Source organism: Microcaecilia unicolor, chromosome 2 (assembly GCF_901765095.1).
Source record: "Microcaecilia unicolor chromosome 2, aMicUni1.1, whole genome shotgun sequence".
NCBI classification, from domain to species: Eukaryota; Metazoa; Chordata; class Amphibia; order Gymnophiona; family Siphonopidae; genus Microcaecilia; species Microcaecilia unicolor.
In genome coordinates, this window is record NC_044032.1 from 150,854,425 (window position 1) to 150,874,439 (window position 20,015).

The 20,015-nt window shown below is 43.0% G+C and overlaps 1 protein-coding gene across 1 annotated transcript in view; it reads right to left on the reverse strand.

Annotated features, from left to right (window-relative positions):
• Positions 1-9,496: 9,496 nt before the first annotated feature.
• Positions 9,497-20,015, reverse strand: part of SPATA9 (spermatogenesis associated 9) — a 54,111-nt gene continuing 43,592 nt past the window's right edge. The window contains exons 4-5 of the mRNA XM_030191946.1: positions 15,431-15,526; positions 9,497-9,808 (exon numbers count right to left, since the gene is read on the reverse strand). Of these exons, the coding sequence (XP_030047806.1) occupies positions 9,497-9,808; positions 15,431-15,526 (408 nt within the window). The remainder of the gene's footprint in view (positions 9,809-15,430; positions 15,527-20,015) is intronic.

Here is a 20,015-nt window from a genome sequence, read left to right on the forward strand (position 1 = left end):
CACAGTTGTCTCCATTGAAATAAGGAGAGTGTGTGTGGGGGGGGGGGGGGGGGGAGTGAACTTTTCTATGTGAGCTCCTTCAGGGCCTGATTTACTAAGGCTGTTTTTCATCTTCCTTGTCCATGGGAAAAAGTAAGCTTAGTAAATAAGGCCCTTAACACATCCCTGAATGCCACTCACAATAATACAGGGCTGGACAAATACCAGGCGCCAGGTCTCCATGGTGACTAGTCCCTGGTGACTGAGATTTTTTTTTGCCAGTTTAAAACTGTTTTCTGCTCATAGCAGGAAATTTCTCTTCTCTGTGTTTCACGGCTCTACATAAGTCTGAGGATGCAGGAATTCTCGTGCTGCTCTCAAATCGCGTGAGGTCAGTGTAAGAGTTCCTGCAGTAGGTGGCTCAGACTTGAGCAGAGCTGAGCGATGCACAGAAGAGTGAAGTTCTTGATGATGCAGGGTGCTGCCATTTTGGGAAGCACTGCTTCATTCCTGAGCCCAGTTTGTGTTCCGTGGTCTGGCTTCACAGCCCTGAAGAGTGCCAGCTGTCAGACAGTGACAACACTTGGTGAGGGGGAGGAAGGTGTTCTATAAGAGGGCACCAACATTTAGGTGCCAGGTATGCACATAAATGACAGAATACTGGTATATATGTGCACATATGAGAATATGCTATTCTACAAAATGATGCCTAAATGTGTTGGCACTTAAGGGTATTGGGATTTGATACACCACTTTTCTGTGGTATAGTCCAAGCGGTTTACATTTATTGTATGCAGGTACTTTCTCTGTGCTGAATGGACTCACAATCTGAGGTGTCTCTTGTATGTAGGGCAGTGGAGGTTAAGTGATGTGCCCAGAGTCAGAAGGAGCTGCAGTGGGAATTGAACCCAGGATCTCAGCCCACCACACTAACCTCTAGGCTGCTACTCTAGGCAGTTTGAAAGTGGGCGTATAAATGGACAGAGCATGGATAAGGCTCACAGTTACTCACTAAATTAGGGATAAAGTAGTGTGTTTGCTGTATTAGTCCACTTTGCTTTATTTGTTTTTATTAGCACTAGATTATAGAAAACAGTTTACACATCTTTTAGTAATGTAAGGGTGGCTGGTGTAAATCGTGATGTTTAAAATGGGAGTTCCTGCCCACCAATCCCCCCCCCCCCCCCCCCCCCCGAGACAATTCCCACCTAGGACAATTCCCAACAAAGATCCCCCCCCCCCCCCCCTCTCCTCTGGTCATTTCCCACCCTCCCTAGCCCTTTTTTTTTTTTTAACCGACTGTAGCTTCTTTTATCGGGCCCATAAGTCCTGGCGGTGTGTTGCTTTTCAGACACTGACAACATATGGATCAAGGAAGTTAGATTGAGAACAGGAGCAGTATATGACGTCTGGAACAAGGATGTTAGATTGAGAGGTAGTCAGTGAGTTTCCACACTGTTCAGCTGTCATCCCTGTACACAGAGGAAGTATACCGTACTTGTACAGTATACGGCGTCTGGAACCAAGGAGGTTAGAGAAGCATCTGGATGTACACAGAGGACATATAATAATGAAATAACTTTTCATTTTGAGGGGCTGAATTAGGTTGAAACCTAGTTTGGGGGGGTGTGCCACCCTCCGAACTGCAGTTTGTATTTATTTATTATTTATGACATTTAGAATCCTCCACATGAACGGCATGTCTGGAAGGGGAAAGGGATGTGTAAAAGATAATGATGTGGGGAGGGTGTGAAGAGGTACTGCCCCCCCTCCCAAACGATCTGAAAGCAGAAATGGAGGGAGATTTACTTGTCCTAGTGTGTTTTGTATTTTTTGGGTTATAGGTGGGAATTGTGCTAGATGGGAACTGACCTAGAACTGTCTAAAATATGTGCATGTTTTTGCCCTGTGATGCTGGTATTCTATAAAGGAAATTAGATGCCTACTTTCCTTTGTTGAATAGGCTCCAAACCAGTGGTTCTCAACCCAGTCCTTGGGACACACCTAACTAGTAAGGTTTTCATACATTGAATATGTATGAGTTGTATGCAATGGAGGTAGTACATGCAGATTTATCTCATCATATTCACTGTAGATATCCTGAAAACCTAACTGGATAGGTGTATCCAGAGGACTGGGTTGCAGTCCTGTGCTCCAAACATGCCTTTTTGGTGCCAAAAATTAGATGCCCTGTTTTAGAATTACAATTGATGGAGAGCGCATTCGTATTCTGTTCTGGAGGAAATCGGGCTGTGGGATGGGTCATTCTGGGGGGATATATAAAGTATTTTAGAAAATGGCTGTTGTGAAATTGCATGTCCATATAAATGCCACTGCTTCCTCTGGGATTGGTAGCATGGAATATTTCCACTATTTGGGTTTCTGCCAGGTACTTGTGACCTGGATTGGCCACTGTTCCAAGCAGGATACTGGGCTAAATGGACCATTGGTCTGACCCGGCATGGCTGTTCTTACGTTTATATTCTAAGTATGTGTTCCTGTAGGTGTAATTTGGGTAGAGTTGCAAGGTACTTGTATATTTTATTGAATTTATGTGTACAAACATAAGAATACACATACATTTGAAGCAGGTGTGAATCTGTGCGAGAGAATTTGTGCTCTTAGGGAAAGGCACATAGGCATCTATTTTGCCTTTCTAAAACAGACACTTTTTCACATAGGTACCTTGTTTTTATTTATTTATTAGGATTTATTTATCGTCTTTTTGAAGGAATTCACTCAAGGCGGTGTACAGTAAGAATAGATCAAATATGATTAGCACAAATACATCCAGTGGCCGTCCCCCAGTCATGCCACCTCAGCAAAAAAATTAATTTTATTTTTTAGTGCGCACGTAGTACGCGCACATGTCAAAAGTACCACGGGATGTCTCAGCATGCCCCATGGCATGCCATTTTAAACTGAAGTAAGCACGTGTTAGTGCTTACTGCAATTTTGATAAAAGGGCCCCAGTAGAGTAGTGAACATCACTCCCAAGTGAGAATACGTTGGTGTCATCTTCGACTCCTCCCTCTCCTCCTCTGCGCATATCCAGCAGATAGCCAAGACCTGTCGCTTCTTCCTCTATAACATTAGCAAAATTCGCCCCTCCTCTCTGAGCACACCACTCGAACTCTCTTCCACTCTCTCATTACCTCTCGCCTTGACTACTGCAACCTACTCCTCACCGGCCTCCCACTTAGCCATCTATCCCCCCTTCAGTCCATCCAGAACTCGGCCGCACGTCTTATCTTCCGCCTCAACCGATATACTCATATCACCCCTCTCCTCAAGTCACTTCACTGGCTTCTGATCATATATCGCATACAGTTCAAGCTTCTCCTACTCACCTACAAATGCACTCGATCTGCAGCCCCTCCTTACCTCTCTACTCTCATCTCCCCTTATGTCCCCACCCGTAACCTCCGCTCTCTAGACAAATCCCTCCTTTCAGTACCCTTCTCCACCACCGCCAACTCCAGGCTCCGCTCTTTCTGCCTCGCTTCACCCCATGCCTGGAACAAACTCCCTGAGCCCATATGCCGGGCCCCCTCCCTACCCATCTTCAAATCATTGCTCAAAGCCCACCTTTTCAATGTCGCCTTCGGCACCTAATCACTACACCTCTTCTCAGAAAATCTTAACTACCCCAACTTGACATGTTGTCCTTTAGATTGCAAGCTCTTCTGAGCAGGGACTGTCCTTATTTGTTAATTTGTACAGCGCTGCGTAACCCTAGTAGCGCTCTAGAAATGTTAAGTAGTAGTAGTAATATGAGAAGTTTGATCTTAGTCTTTCAAATTTACTGCTAATGATGCCATAGCACTTGCATCATGCCAAAGCCAGCTTTCCTTCTTGAGTTTGTAAGATGTAACATATGGAGGCAACCTATCCAGGTATACATGAATATTCCTTTTACTCAAGCCTGTTATGAGATAACCCCTCTAGTGGCAGGATGGGGGAAAAGAATTTAAATTAGGGAGCCCTCCTCACACAGGTAGGTATGCATGCAGGCTTTTGAAACTGAACCCTTACTAAAGGGCACTTTTGATTTCAACCATGGATATAATGGAGCAGGGAGAGCCTGCTGAACCAAAAAATAAAGGTAAATATTAAACCAAGGCATGGGCTTCTAAAAGTGAAAGAAGCAGCTACAGTAATGGTAAGGTTATTGTTTGAAATGGTTGTGTTTTGCTGATCATTTTCTGCATAAATCAGAATTTTAGATTGTAAGCTTCTAACAGGGACTGTCCTTCTTTGTTAAACTGTACAGCGCTGCGTAACCCTAGTAGCGCTCTAGAAATGTTAAGTAGTAGTAAGACCAGGGTCTACCTTGTTGGGTTTGATTTCAGCCTTTTTTTCTCTCTCCCCTTTTTTTTTTGTTTTCTGACACTGATGGCCTGGGACCATGGAGGAGTAGCCTAGTGGTTTGACCAACAGGATGAGAACCAGGAAGGCGATGGTTAAATTCTGCTGCTAGTGCTTGTAGCTTTGGCCAAATAAAGTTCACACTCTGTAACCTTGTGGCTGATGCAGAAAGCTGCATGTTTGTCCAATGCTGATGGTGGACTGCACTGCTTCTAACATGAACGTAATGAGAATGTTTTGCCTGCTGATGCAGTAAGGTAATCATGCAAATTTGAAGAATGCAGAACTTGTGCCCTAATCAGAGGGCCCTGTGAGCCGTATTCGAGGGCAGCTAGTGCTGTGCACATATGCCGGAATGATGTACAGCCTTGCAAAAATGTCTTGCACAAGCCTTGCAAAAATGTCTTGATGTTTAAGACCCTAATCCTCAGACCTGGTGTTTAACTACTGCATTGTGCTTGCCCTTAAAATCTTCTGTGTGCATCTCTGCATTGGGGCTAAGCAGCTAATTTATTTGTTGCATTTGTACCCCACATTTTCCTACCTATTTGCAGGCTCAATGTGGCTTACATAGTACCGTCAAAGGCGTTTGCCCAGTCGGTTGATAAGTACAAGGTTGAAATGTGATCGTATGAGGTATATGTGGATGGTCGGGAAGGATGAAGATTGCGAGTTGCCCAGTACGATCAAAGTCATGCTGTGTTGCTGGGTGAAGAGGTTTACGTGAGAGTCGTTGGAGTAGGTTTTTTTTTTTTTAAGAGGTTGGTTTTTAGTAATTTCCTGAAGTTCTGGTGGTCGTGGATTGTTTTCAGGGCTTTTGGGAGGCCATTCCATAGGTGTGCGCTTATGTAGGAGAAGCCGGATGCGTAAGTTGTTTTGTATTTCAGTCCTTTGCAATTTGGGTAGTGTAGGTTTAGCTAGGATCTTGACAGTCTGACTTTGTTTCTTATTGGTAGATCAGTAAGGTCTGTCATGTATCCTGGGACAACGCCATATATGATTTTGTGGACTAAGGTGCAGATTTTGAAGATGATCCGTTCTTTGATTGGGAGGTTTGGCACTTTCGAAGTGTGTTTTGCTGAATATCAGCCTGGCTGCTAATAACGTATTACTATTTAAATATGCTTTGTGTCAGTGTTCTACAAATTTTATTTTTGTTATTTTTGTTACATTTGTACCCCGCACTTTCCCACTCTCTTTACATCTAATCTTGCTAAAGTACCTCAGTCATTTATGGCCCCTATTCATATTCTCTTCCTAGCCCTGTCCCTTCCTAATCTTTTCCCTCACCCCCTACCTCTCTCCGCTACAGGAACTCACTGCCCATCCATCGACTTTATCACCTCACCTTCTCTCCTACCCTCTTCCTCCCTCTTGGCTTTTAATCTCCGCCTCTTTCTTCCGTCCATTTTGCCTTCCCCATTCCACCTAAATACCTCTCGCCTTCGTGGCCACACCTCTCCTACTCTCCTCCGCTCTCTTTTACTCCTTCTCTTACTCTCAGCCGGTGACATCAATCCCAATCCTGGCCCCCCTCACCAACTATTATCCCAACTCTACAGATCTCACCACGACCTCTCTAACCTCATCTCTATTTCTCTACTCCCCTCCTCTTCTCTGCCCTTCTCTTGCGCCCTATGGAATGCCCGCTCTATCTGTAACAAACTCGCCTATATCCATGACCTCTTTATCTCGCGTCACCTCCATCTGCTCGCCATAACAGAAACCTGGCTCTGCCCTGATGACTCTGCTTCAGTCGCAGCCCTGTGCCATGGCGGTTATCTATTTTCACATACTCCTCACCCTGCTGGCCGTGGGGGCGGTGTTGGACTACTTCTCTCTCCCTCCTCCAGATTTCAACCCCTTCTTCCACCTCAGTTTTTCCTCCTTTGAAGTCCACTCTATCCGCCTTTACTCTCCTCTGCCTCTTCGAATAGCAGTCATTTATCGTACCCCTGATAAGTCCCTTTCATCCTTTCTCAGTGACTTTGATGCCTGGCTTGCCTTCTTCCATGATCCTTCCTCCCCCTCTCTCATCCTTGGTGACTTTAATATTTCTGCTAATGATCCTTCCAACTCTTATATTTCCAAGTTACTCGCTTTAACGTCCTCCTTCAATCTCCAACTATGCTCCACCTCCCCCACTCATCAAAATGGTCACTGTCTTGATCTCATCTTCTCCTCCAACTGTTCACCCTCTAGTTTCCTTGCCTCTGATCTTCCCTCCTCTGATCACCATCTTATAACTTTCACACTTAAATCTCCTCCCTCCCAGTCCCGTCCTATCTTATCTAATTTATCTAGGAATCTTCACGATATTGACCCTTCATCTCTATCCTCCCATGTTTCAAACCTCCTCTCTACTGTGGCACCATCCACATCTGTCAACGAGGTTGTTTCTTCTTACAACAATACTCTATCCTCTGCCTTAGACACTCTTGCACCTTTGATGACCCGCCCTGTAAGGCGTACAAAACCCCAACCTTGGCTGACTTCTAATATCCGCTACCTACGTTCCTGTATCCACTCCGCCGAACGCCTCTGGCGGAAATCTCGGGCCCTTGCTGATTTCTTACACTTTAAGTTCATGCTGACCTCCTTCCAATCTGCTCTTTCACGTGCCAAACAGGATTATTATTTCCAACTGACCAACTCTCTTGGCTCTAATCCTCGACTTCTCTTCACCACATTGAACTCTCTCCTCAGACCCTTGCTGAATTCTTTCACAACAAGGTTGAAAAGATAAACCTTGCTTTCTCTACCTCACCACCTCTCCCTCCACTAGTCCGTTCCCCTCTCTCTCCTTCCTCTCATTCCCTTTCCTCCTTTCCTGAAGTTACTATTGAGGAAACTACACTTCTCCTTTCTTCCTCAAAATGTACCACCTGTTCCTCTGATCCCATTCCCACCCACCTTCTTAATGCCATCTCTCCTGCTCTTATTCCTTTTATCTGTCACATTCTCAACCTCTCACTTTCCACTGCGACTGTCCCTGCTGCCTTTAAACATGCTGTGGTCACACCTCTCCTTAAGAAACCTTCACTCGACCCTACTTGTCCCTCTAATTACCGACCCATCTCCCTCCTTCCTTTTCTCTCCAAATTACTTGAGCGTGCTGTTCACCGCCGCTGCCTTGATTTTCTCTCCTCACATGCTATTCTTGACCCACTACAATCTGGTTTTCGCTCTCTCCACTCAACCGAAACTGCGCTTACTAAAGTCTCCAATGACCTATTACTGGCTAAATCCAGAGGTCAATATTCCATCCTCATTCTTCTTGATCTTTCCGCTGCTTTTGACACTGTCGATCACAGCATACTTCTCGATACCCTGTCCTCACTTGGATTCCAGGGCTCTGTCCTTTCCTGGTTCTCTTCCTACCTCTCCCTCTGTACCTTTAGTGTTCACTCTGGTGGATCCTCTTCTACTTCTATCCCTCTGCCTGTCGGCGTACCTCAGGGTTCTGTTCTTGGTCCCCTCCTCTTTTCTATCTACACTTCTTCCCTTGGTTCATTAATCTCATCCCATGGCTTTTCCTACCATCTCTATGCTGATGACTCCCAAATCTACCTTTCTACTCCTGATATCTCACCTTGCATCCAAACCAAAGTTTCAGCGTGCTTGTCTGACATTGCTGTCTGGATGTCTCAACGCCACCTGAAATTAAATATGACCAAAACCGAGCTTCTCATTTTCCCCCCCAAACCCACCTCCCCGCTCCCCCCGTTTTCTATTTCTGTTGATGGCTCTCTCATTCTCCCTGTCTCCTCAGCTCGAAACCTTGGGGTCATCTTTGACTCTTCTCTCTCCTTCTCTGCTCATATCCAGCAGATTGCCAAGATCTGTCGTTTCTTTCTTTACAACATCCGTAAAATCCGCCCCTTTCTTTCCGAGCACTCTACCAAAACCCTCATCCACACCCTTGTCACCTCTCGTTTAGACTACTGCAATCTGCTTCTTGCTGGCCTCCCACTTAGTCACCTCTCCCCTCTCCAGTCGGTTCAAAACTCTGCTGCCCGTCTCATCTTCCGCCAGGGTCGCTTTACTCACACTACCCCTTTCCTCAAGACCCTTCACTGGCTCCCTATCCGTTTTCGCATCCTGTTCAAACTTCTTCTACTAACCTATAAATGTACTCACTCTGCTGCTCCCCAGTATCTCTCCACACTCGTCCTTCCCTACACCCCTTCCCGTGCACTCCACTCCATGGATAAATCCTTCTTATCTGTTCCCTTCTCCACTACTGCCAACTCCAGACTTCGCGCCTTCTGTCTCGCTGCACCCTACGCCTGGAATAAACTTCCTGAGCCCCTACGTCTTGCCCCATCCTTGGCCACCTTTAAATCTAGACTGAAAGCCCACCTCTAACATTGCTTTTGACTCGTAACCACTTATAACCACTCACCTCCACCTACCCGCATCTCTTCCTTCCCGTTCACATTAATTGATTTGCTTACTTTATTTATTTTTTGTCTATTAGATTGTAAGCTCTTTGAGCAGGGACTGTCTTTCTTCTATGTTTGTGCAGCGCTGCGTATGCCTTGTAGCACTATAGAAATGCTAAATAGTAGTAGTAGTAGTCATAGCAGGCTCAATGCGGCTTACATGGGGCAGTGGAGGGTTAAGTGACTTGCCCAGAGTCACAAGGAGCTGCCTGAGGTGGGAATCGAACTCAGTTCCTCAGGACCAAGTCCACCACCCTAACCACTAGGCCACTCCTCCACTAGCATTATCTTCTGTGTGAAACGCTTCTCTGCATCGTGCAGCCATAAAATGGCATGCGTCGGCCCTTAATTTACTAATGTGTTATTAGTAAATAGGCCCTATAGAGAATAAGAGGCTTATGTTAAATAAGACGTAGTTTGAAATCACATGTAACACATTCTAACCCATTAAACGTGATTAGGACATGAGGCCCCCAGATTATAAGCCCTCTGGGGACTGTACCTGAATGTACCTCACCTTGCCCTACCAATGAAAAGTCAAATAAGCTACATCAGACTTAATTTTTGTCTGATGTCTAGGCATGCACGAAAAAATAAAGGCATTCAGAATGATGTAATCGTATGGCAAATTATTTCTTTTATATAGTAAAAATAAAGACAAAATGTAACAAAATGTGTAATGGACAAGGAAAACAGCAACAAGCCTACTGGGTTTGTGTACTTATGATCTGCTCCTGTTTGTCTTTTCCCACTTCTTTTATCCCTGTTTCAGTCTCTTCAGCTTGCCCATCAAACACAGAATGTATAACTTGAATACTGGTGTCACGGCATGCTTTTCTGAGACCTAGAGATGAAGTCTGCTTCTGTAGGGGGGATCCGTAGTATCTTGCGTCAGTGGCACTTGGTGAGGAAATTGTACGACTGCTTCTCAAACCATCACTATTTCTCCCCATGGAGGACTTTTCTTCTGCAGTAAGGTTCTTCATGAGAGCCACCATAAGGTTAATGTACAGTGTCTATTCAAATACATAAAAATTATTATTAGAATTTCATTTTTTAGTTTCTCATGTTTCCTAAACAAGTTTTGGGTTCAGCATAGCCACAGTAGATGTGCTTGAGATATATTTGCATGAATTTGGTCTAAGGCATAAGCAAATAAGTTTGAGAGCATTGGGCTTTGTTTTATGTATGTACTAGCGCAACAATGCCCGTTTCTTCAAAAATGAAATGGGCCCTAGGAAGGCTCTCGTCTAAGCAATTTCTCCTCTCTCCCCTGCCCTCCCCTCCGTGTCCCGCGACTCTGGCCTCCCATTCGTGTCCCGCGATTTTGGCCTCCCCTCCATGTCCAGCGATTCTCCTCTGCCCTGTCCTCCCATCCGTGTCCCGCGATTCTCCCCTCGCCTCCCATCCCCTCCATGTCCAGCGATTCTCCACCACCCTGCCCTCCCATCTGTGTACCGCGATTCTCTCCTCTCCTCTCATCCCATCCATGTCCAGCGATTGTCCTGTGTCATGCCCTCCCATCTGTGTCCCATGAGTCTGCCCTCCCCAGCGATTCTCCTCTGCCCTCCCCTCGATGTCCTGTGATTCTGTCCTCCCCTCCATCTGAGCGGCGGCAGGCAGGCTGAGGTAACATCGCCTCCAGTGTTCCCTCTCAGTGTCCCGCCCTCCTCTGACATTTCGTCTGTATGCGAGGGCGGGACAATGAGAGGGAAGGGAACGCTGGAAGCGAGCTGACGTCATCAAGATGTTACAAACCCAGACAGCCAGCCAGGGAACCTTGAGGTACAAATTATTATATAGATAGTATCTTGAAGTGTGAATAACAAGATGTTGCCCTTATTTTCTGCAAAAATTTTACAGTGAAATTTTAAATGGTTAAAGAACCAATTCAGTCAATTTCAGAGGATAATTAATAAAACTAGTTAAGACTGATGTGCTATAATGAAAGAAATGCTACACAAGACACATCTATATAACAAATGGATAGAAACCAGTGGTGCTCAGATCGGTCCCTTCTAGCCATTCAGATTTCCAGGATATCCCTAATGAATAGGCATGATAGATGGTTGCTTACTGTGACACCAGTGTATGCAAATGTATCTTATGCCTACTTATTAGGTGCTAAGGGCATTTAAGCAGTGCCGATTTGGTGGTTTGTGTGTGTGTGTGGGGGGGGGGGGGGGCGACTAATGTAAGCACCACTACAATTGCTTAGCACAGGTATGCGATATAGTGACAAATGACAAAAGCTTTACTGTGCATGTAAAACTGGTCTAAGATATTTAACATATATACAAACATATGTACACTCACACTGGCTAAACTAGAGAGAGAGAGACATCTGGGACTTTAGTAGTAGGCACCTATAGGGATATTGTAGGCACGTACATGGTTAACGTGCGTTAAAAACATTAATGCACCTATAACGCTGCTTAGTAAACAAGGCCCTAAATCATATTTAAATTTATATAAAATAGTTTTCCAACCTTCTTTGTGGGTCTGTATTTTTATTTGGGGGGGGGGAGGGGCATTAGAGGAAGGATAAGGGATCTTCAAGTACCAGCACAGGAAAAATCTCGGAGATTAGGGCGAGGAGAAAGCCAGCCTCTTTTTAATGTACATTTTAGCTCAAAAATATTATAAAAAATAGGAAACTTTTACTGAAAAATGTTAACTTGTTAGTGTTACTTAGCAAAGTGTCAAATAGTATATATCTGTCTGAGGTATTAACAAAAACAAAACCCAACGAATTCCATTCCATGTTAGCTTTTAGTGAAGTTAGCAGAAAATAGAGAGGTGGGTTTTGAAATGCAAGCCGCTATACCTGCTTAAAGTAACAACAATTCGCATCAGTCTCAGGAAACAATTAATATTTTTAGATACTTTTCATTCATCCGCATCCATAGAGATTATAATAACAAGTTACAGAGAAATCGTTTTTGCACAGGTCTTTTCTGTTTGTTTTCCTAGTTGGGTTATTCAGCTTGCCTGCACACTGTCACATTTCTTTGTGGGTTTTGTTGTGAAAGAATCTTTCGGGTCACTGGACCCGATACAATTTGATGAAATATCAATTGTACGCACATATATGTGATATCTGCAAACATAAGAGCTATTGTAGACGTTTACAGTTGGGTACAGTAGATTTTCTGTGGGTATTGGAGGGCTCAACATACAATCAATATAAGGGGGTAATTTTGAGATGTGTACATGGGACCTCATGTGAAGTCCACTGCAGTGCCCTCTAGGGTCGCCCCTTCTTGGACGTTTTTTTTTTAATGGTCCAAAAAGGCACACTGAGCATAAAAACATTTAGCAAATGGGCCATTTGTGAAACAAATGTTTTTCTGGTTTGGAAATCACTATTGGGCTCATTTTCGAAAGATAAGTAATTTATTCTTAAAATCGAGCGTGGTACCGGAAGATTGGAGAGTTGCTAATGTAACACTGATTTTTAAGAAAGGCTCCAGGGGAGATTTGGGGAATTATAGACCGGTGAGTCAGACGTCAGTGCTGGGCAAAATGGTAGAGACTATCATTAAGAACAAAATAACAGAGCACATTCTAAAGCATGGACTGATGAGACAAAGTCAACATGGATTAAGTGAAGGGAAGTCTTGCCTCACCAATCTACTGAAAGACCTGCACGGTCCATCCAGTCTGCCCAACAAGATAATTTTACGTGTGCTACTTTTTATGTGTCGACAAAGGTGAGCTGGTGGATATTGTGTATCTGGATTTTCAGAAAGCATTTGACAAAGTCCCTCATGAAAGGCTCCAGAGGAAATTGGAGAGTCATGGGATTGGAGGTAGTGTATTGTTATGGATTAAAAACTGGTTGAAAGATAGGAAACAGAGAGTAGGGTTAAATGGTCACTATTTGCAATGGAGAAGGGTAGTTAGTGGGGTCCCTCAGGGATCTGTGCTGGGACCGTTGCTTTTTAACATTTTCATAAATGACCGGGAGGTGGGGGTAACTAGCGAGGTTATAAAATTTGCTGATGACACAGTTGTTCAAGGTTGTCAAATCGCGGGAAGATTGTGAAAAGTTGCAGGAAGATCTTTCGAGACTAGGAGACTGGGCGTCTAAATGGCAGATGACGTTTAATGTGAGCAAGTGCAAAGTGATGCATGTGGGAAAGAGGAACTCAAACTATAGCTACATCATGCAAGGTTCAGCGTTAGGAGTTATGGAATGAGAAAGGGACCAGTGAGTCATCATTGATGATACGTTGAAATATTCTGCTCAGTGTGCTGCTGCAGCTAAGAAAGCAAATAGAATGTTAGGTATTATTAGGAAAGGGATAGAAAACAAAAATGACTGTATTATAATGCCACTGTATCGATCCATGGTGCGACCACACCTAGAGTATTGTGTTCAATTCTGGTCGCCGCACCTCAAAAAAGATATAGTGGAATTAGAAAAGGTGCAGAGAAGGGCGAAGAAGATGATTAAGGGGATGGGATGACTTTCCTGTGAGGAAAGGCTAAAGCGGCTGGGGCTCTTCAGCTTGGAGAAAAGGCGGCTGAAGGGTGAAATGATAGAGGTATATAAAATAATGAGTGGAGTGGAACAGATAGATGTGGAGCGTCTGTTTACGCTTTCCAAAAATACTAGGACAAGGGGGCATGCGATGAAGCTGGAGTGCAGTAAGTTTAAAACAAATAAGAGGAAATTTTTCTTTACTCAGCACATAATTCGACTCTGGAATTCGTTGCCGGAGAATGTGGTTAAAGCGGTTAGCTTAGCAGAGTTTAAGAAAGGTTTGGACGGCTTCCTGAAGGAAAAGATCATAGAATGTTATAAATGGACGTAGGGAAAAATCCACTATTCCTGGGACAAGCAGTACAAAATACTTTGCTACGTGGATCTTATCTGGTGACTGTGACCTGGATGGGCCACTGTCGGAGACATGGTGCTGGGCTAGATGGACCTTTGGTCTGTTCCAGTGTGGCGATGCTTATGTCTTAGAAGGACACCCAACTTTTGACATAAATAGGAAGATGGACATCCTTCTCCCAGGGTCGTCCAAATCGGTATAATCGAAAACTGATTTTGGATTACCCCAACTGCTTTCCGTCGCAGGGATGGCCAAAGTTCAAGGGGGCGTGTTGGAGGCGTATCGAAGGCGGGACTTGTGCGTGCCTAACACTTGGACATCCTCGACCCATAATCGAAAGAAACAAGGATGTCCCTGACGAACACTTGGACGACTTTACCTGGTCGTGTTTTTCTTACCAAGGCACAAAAAGGTGCCCGAAATGACCAGATGACCACCGGAGAGAAACGGGGATGACCTCCCCTTACTCTCCCAGTGGTCACTAAACCCCTCCCCCCTCAAACTATATCTTTAAAAATATTGATTGCCAGCCTCAGATGTCATACTCAGGTCCATCACAGCAGTATGCAGGTCACTGGAGCAGTTTTAGTGGGTGCAGTGCACATCAGGCAGGTGGACCCAGGCTCATCCCCCCCTACCTGTTACGTTTGTGTAGGAAACAGTGAGCCCTTCAAAATCCACCACAAACCCACTGTACCCACATCTAGGTGCCCCCTTCACTGGTAAGGGCTATGGTAGTGGTGTACAGTTGTGGGTAGTGGGGTTTTGGGGGCTCAGCACACTAGGTACGGGAGCTATGTACCTGGGAGCAATTTATGAAGTCCACTAGGGTGCCCGGTTGGTGTCCTGGCATGTCAGAGGAACCAGTGCACGACAAATGCTGGCTCCTCCCATGACCAAATGGCTTGCATTTGGTCGTCTCTGAGATGGACATCCTTGGTTTTGAAAATCAGAAACGTCCATGTCTAAGGACAATTAAATTTCAGGATTTGGATGTACCTGACCGTATTATCGAAACGAAAGATGGACGTCAATCTTGTTTCGAAAATACGGGTTTCCCCGCCCCTGGATCGGGACGTTTTGCGAGGACATCCTCATCAAAACTTGGACGTCCCTTTCGAAAAGGCCCCTCCACGTTGATTTTTGGACTTTTTTGCAAGTTGACTCAAATAATGGGGTTCAAACGAGGTTTGAACAAGTTCCTAGAGAAAAAGCCCATAGAAATTATTAGCCGAATGCGCTTGGAAAAGTCATTGCTTATCCCCAGATATGAGTTATAAGAAACTGATTCACTTTTTGGGATCTGCTGGGTACTTCTGACCCAAACTGGCCACTGTCGGAGATAAGATGCTGAACTTGATGGATCCTTGTATGAAAAGATAAGATGGGCCATGCTGAGTCAGATCAAGATCCAAGGAGTACTGCTACAGCCACATTACAGCCCAGTAACACTATAGCTATAGCAGGCCCTCTGATCTGGTGTCAAGTTCCCACAGAAAACACAACTCCATGACAGAGCAGGTACCTGCTGCTTTATGGAGCTCTGCTGTGTTGCTTTGAAAATCATGCTCTTTAATATTTCTCTGAGGGGAAGTTATCAACATGGGCTACCGTTAAGATGTTTTCATGCTTATTTATTTATTTTAACCACAAGTCGTGCTATTTTAGCAAAGGGTCCCATTTTATGCAATGAGACCTTGTGGTAAAATAAGCCATCCTAACGATTGCCCACATTGATAACTCCCTCCCTCTGTTACATAACAGTGTCTACTATTCACCATAATGCTAACTTACCACATAAATCAGTACAGCATACAAAGCATAGAGCAAGCTGGTGAAGGCTGTCTTAGCTGGGAAAGAGACTGCTTGCAGGAGAGAACCCTTTCTATCCTGAAAGAAAAAAAAAAGAGTATGGATTGCAATTTTATGGTTCTTATTGTGTTGAAAATTTTAATATCTGTTAACATTAATATGGCCTTGTAAATGTTTAGACATCATGCTATGTGCACTTTTACAAAGAGATGCTGACTTTGACTTCTAGTAAAAGTAATACTTCATCCCTTTGAAAGGAAAAGATGTCTAAGTCCTGGGCAACATTTTAAAAATCCTCAGGGCAAGTGACACAAAATGGGAAAATCTTTAACTGGCAGTAGGTAGATATGACATTATTCCTCAAGGTATTCTTTGTGTAAGGAAAGATTTTTAATTTTTTACAAAAAGTTTTAAAATTCTGTCTACTGTTTTTATATTCTGGATACTTAAATGTATCAGAATGCAATATAACAATTTTCATTGTGTGATAATTAATTAGAACTGTAAGCCACACACACAAGAAACACTTCTTATATAAGTGCATCTTTTATAGACAAGCCATGGTTTTTTGTATGAGGGTTTCTTTGTTCAAGGGGACTTCTGTGAAGTCTGTGAGGATTGAAGATCACAGATGAGTGGAAAATGTGAGATCTACCAGCTGCGTCCTTACCTTTGACCTCTTCTCCTCCTGATTGACACTGTAGTCATCTTTTCCTCTGCCCTATGCAGCTGTCAGTGAGTTTGAGCTATACAGTGCTCAAACTCTAAGCTTTTAAAAGAGAATACCTGCTTTAAGAGGGCAAATAGGAGCCTATTTCATTAAGGCACATATATATAGTCACCTAAGTGTATTTATAAAATCCTAGTTTAAATAGAAAAAATTAAGTCTACCTTGCAGGCATGGACATTTATACCTGCTCTTAACTCCATGTAGTCCACGCATAAGTACATAAGTATTGGCATACTGGGACAGACCAAGGGTCCATCAAGCCCAGCATTCTGTTTCCAACATTGGCCAATCCAGGTCACAAGTACCTGGCAAGATCCCAAAACAGTACAATACATTTTATGCTGCTTATTCTAGAAATAAGCAGTGGATTTTCCCCAAGTCCATTTTAATAATGGTCTATGGACTTTACCTTTAGGAAGTCATCCAAGCCTTTTTAAAACCCAGCTAAGCTAACTGCTTTTACTACATTCTCTGGCAACAAATTCCAGAGTATGCACTTAGATTATCATATTTTATAATCTATGTGCATACTTGCTACGTTCTCCCATGTTCTGCTAAAACTCCATCCCTGTGCACTCTTACCAGCAAAGTACATATCATCATATCATTGCATGCACTTGTACACCAGTCTGCATTTTATAAGAGGTCGCATGTGCTTGAAAATGACTTTTATAAAATGTCTCTGTATGGGGGTGATTCTATAAAGATGGAGCTAATGTTTAGACACCAAGAATGCACAAAAAAGACCAGAATACTGGCACATACACATGTAAATGTCAATATCCTGGCTACATACTATTCTATAAAATGGAACCTAAATGTAATGGTGTGCATTTGGAAGGTAGGTGTGCACATGGGTGGAGCATGGGCAGGGCCCACAGTTACACATGTAAGTTTTAGAATGCTAAAATCTATGACAAGTAGTTGTGTCTAAATTGTATTTGCATTGCTACATAAGAAAATAAGCATTACCATACTGGGACAGACCAAAGGTCCATAAAGCCCAGTATCCTGTTTCCAACAGTGGCCAATTCAGGTAACAAGTTTCTGGCAAGATCCCTAAAGAGTAAAACAGATTTTATGCTGCTTATCCTAGAAATAAGCAGTTGATTTTTCATCTTAATAATGGCTTATGGACTTTTCTTTTAGGAAGATAGCCAAACCTTTTTTAAACCCTGCTAAGCTAACTGCTTTTACCACATTCTCACAGTCACACTGCTACACTAGAATTCTATAAAGGAATATGGAGGAGTAGCCTAATGGTTAGTGCAGCAGCCTGAGAACCAGGGGAACTGGGTTCAACTCCCATTGCAGATCTTCGTGATGCTAGGCAAATCACTTAACCCTCTTTTGCCCCAGGTGCAATATAAGTACCTGTATATAATATGTAAACCACTTTGACTATGATCATAGGTAATATTTTCCTTTCCAGAAGCACCCTCTAGACACCACAAGTCTTGCAAGAAGAATACAGTTGTCTGGAGGATAACAGTGAATTCTATGTGTCAGGGACCCCAGTACTTCCTTTCACACTGCTTTTTTCCCCATTTCCCCACATTTTGAAGAAGCTGCTGAGCAAATTCTGTGCACGAGGACAATTCTGCATTATGCAATTGTGTAGAATTTCCCCAGAAGTATTACCTTCTATGGGCATTTTAAAAATACATTTCAATTTTCTTATAAAAAAAACAACTGAGAAGTAACATTTTTTACCTTTTTAGATATTTTTTTCTTGACACTATCAACTGTTCTTAATCAGCTTCCTTGAGCTATCTGTGAACTGGGGAGTCGAATTCACCATGGTGCACAATTTGTTCAATTGGAACTAGGGGTGTGCAGGCAAAATATTTTCATTTTGTTTATTTTTCCATGTCGTGCATGCGTACATGCATGTGTGCACTTTTTTCTGATAGCATGCATGTGCTATTGAAAAATAATGCTCACTATTCACTAATATTGTCATTGTTTCCAAAGAGTGTGCATTAATTACCACACAGGACAACCCCCCCCCCTAAAAAATGTTTTTTTTTCAGGTGTTTTTCTGTCATTGACATTTTCCAGGTCATTTCAAAGGAATGCACATCCCTAGACTTGAAACCATTTGTGTGAACTGCACAAACAGATTATGCAAGAGTGCTCTCTTGTGGGCAGTGGTAGGAAATAGTATTTTCACGGCAACAGACAGGGTATATGTAACCCTCTAATGCCCAGCATAATGATTTTTAGTAGTAAGAGCTTTGGCCATGAAGTAGGGGTTGATTGTATCCCTTTATCTTAAATATTGATAAAAGGAGGACCTGGCTCAAATCTTAGTCTATTGATTTTTTTTGTAATCCTTTCTGTCTGTTTGTTTTAGGTAGGGACAATTCTGCTCACATATACCAGAATACAATTTTGTACTGATCTAAGGAAAGCCAGACCGAGCTAAAACATATCTTTTTGTAGATGCTGATGATAACTGATGCTGCAGTCCTATGTGTCCTGATTTTTTTTACGGAACTTTTTTCCTTTCCTCATGTTTTTTTCTCTACCCACTTCCTTTTGCATTTATTGTAGTTCATCCCTTCTTTCCTGTTCTTTCTTTGTCACTTTTTCTTTCTCCTCATTTTTAGCACTCTCCTTTTCCTTATTGTTTTTGATAGATTGTAAGTTGCCCTGATGGTCCTCCAGAGGGCGGGATAGGAAATTTTAAACAAACTTGGAAACTTGCTCTCTCTTCGGGACTTGTTGCTGTCCTGTCTCTTTCATGTCGCACATTGTACTTCCCTCTCTTTCCTTTCAGCTATGTTATCTCTTGCAACGCCTAGATGGTTCCTGACATATGGTATAGCAAGTTCTGAATAAACTTAAAACATATGTGAAGACTGGTCCATGTGGTGGCTGATGGATTATTTATCATTTTTTAGACCCCTGATTGCAGGCCGTTAGGGCCCAAACACAAGTTGTGTTGGGTCCCCTTTATTATTATTGAAGACTATTGTTAAATAACGATTTTTCCTGGACGCCATCTGCGAGAGATTCTTTTACTGTTTGATGTTTGATGCCTGGTGCTTTCCCTCAGTGGAGTTTTTTCATCTGTTTGTTTGATAGATTGGGGCATTAGCAGATATACACGTTTTTTGTCATTAATATAAACCCTGCTATGTACAAACTTCAAAACTGAGTTGCAAAACAGTACTGAAAATAAAATGATCATCCTCCATGTTCTAATACCTTCTCCTACAACCCTCATCCTATTGAACTACCAACGAATGAGATGCTTTTAAGGTGTTTAGTGGTTATAACAAAGAAATTGAAAATTTTTGGCACCACAATTTTAAACATTACATGTAGGTATGTTCAAAGTTCCATTTTATTTGATAGACCACCTTAGAGAGAAGCCATCAAGGCAGTGTACATTAGGAATAATAAAAAGAAATCAGAGGAGACAACTTCAATTTCATATAGGAAAGGGCGAAAAGAACATGTCATTCTGTACCGTGCTTCCAAGCTCTCCCATGCCTAACATGCAATCTAAAAGGGTCAGCAGCAAAGCAGCAGGGAGAAGTAATCAAGCAAATGCTTTTTGAAACAAGTATGCCTTAAAAAAGGCTTTAAATTTCTGGTGTGAGTGCTCCAACTCTGAAAACAGAGGAAGACTGTTACGTAATATCGGACCAGTCATATTAAACATTGAATTCTGATAGATGTCCAAAAAGATATAATCAAAAGATAGAACAACTAGGACATGGTTGAAAGGCTGATTGTCAGCCTTGAAGGTGGCTATGGCACTTCAGCTTGGAGAAAAGGTGGCTGAGGGAAGATATGATAGAGGTATATAAAATAATAAGGAGTGGA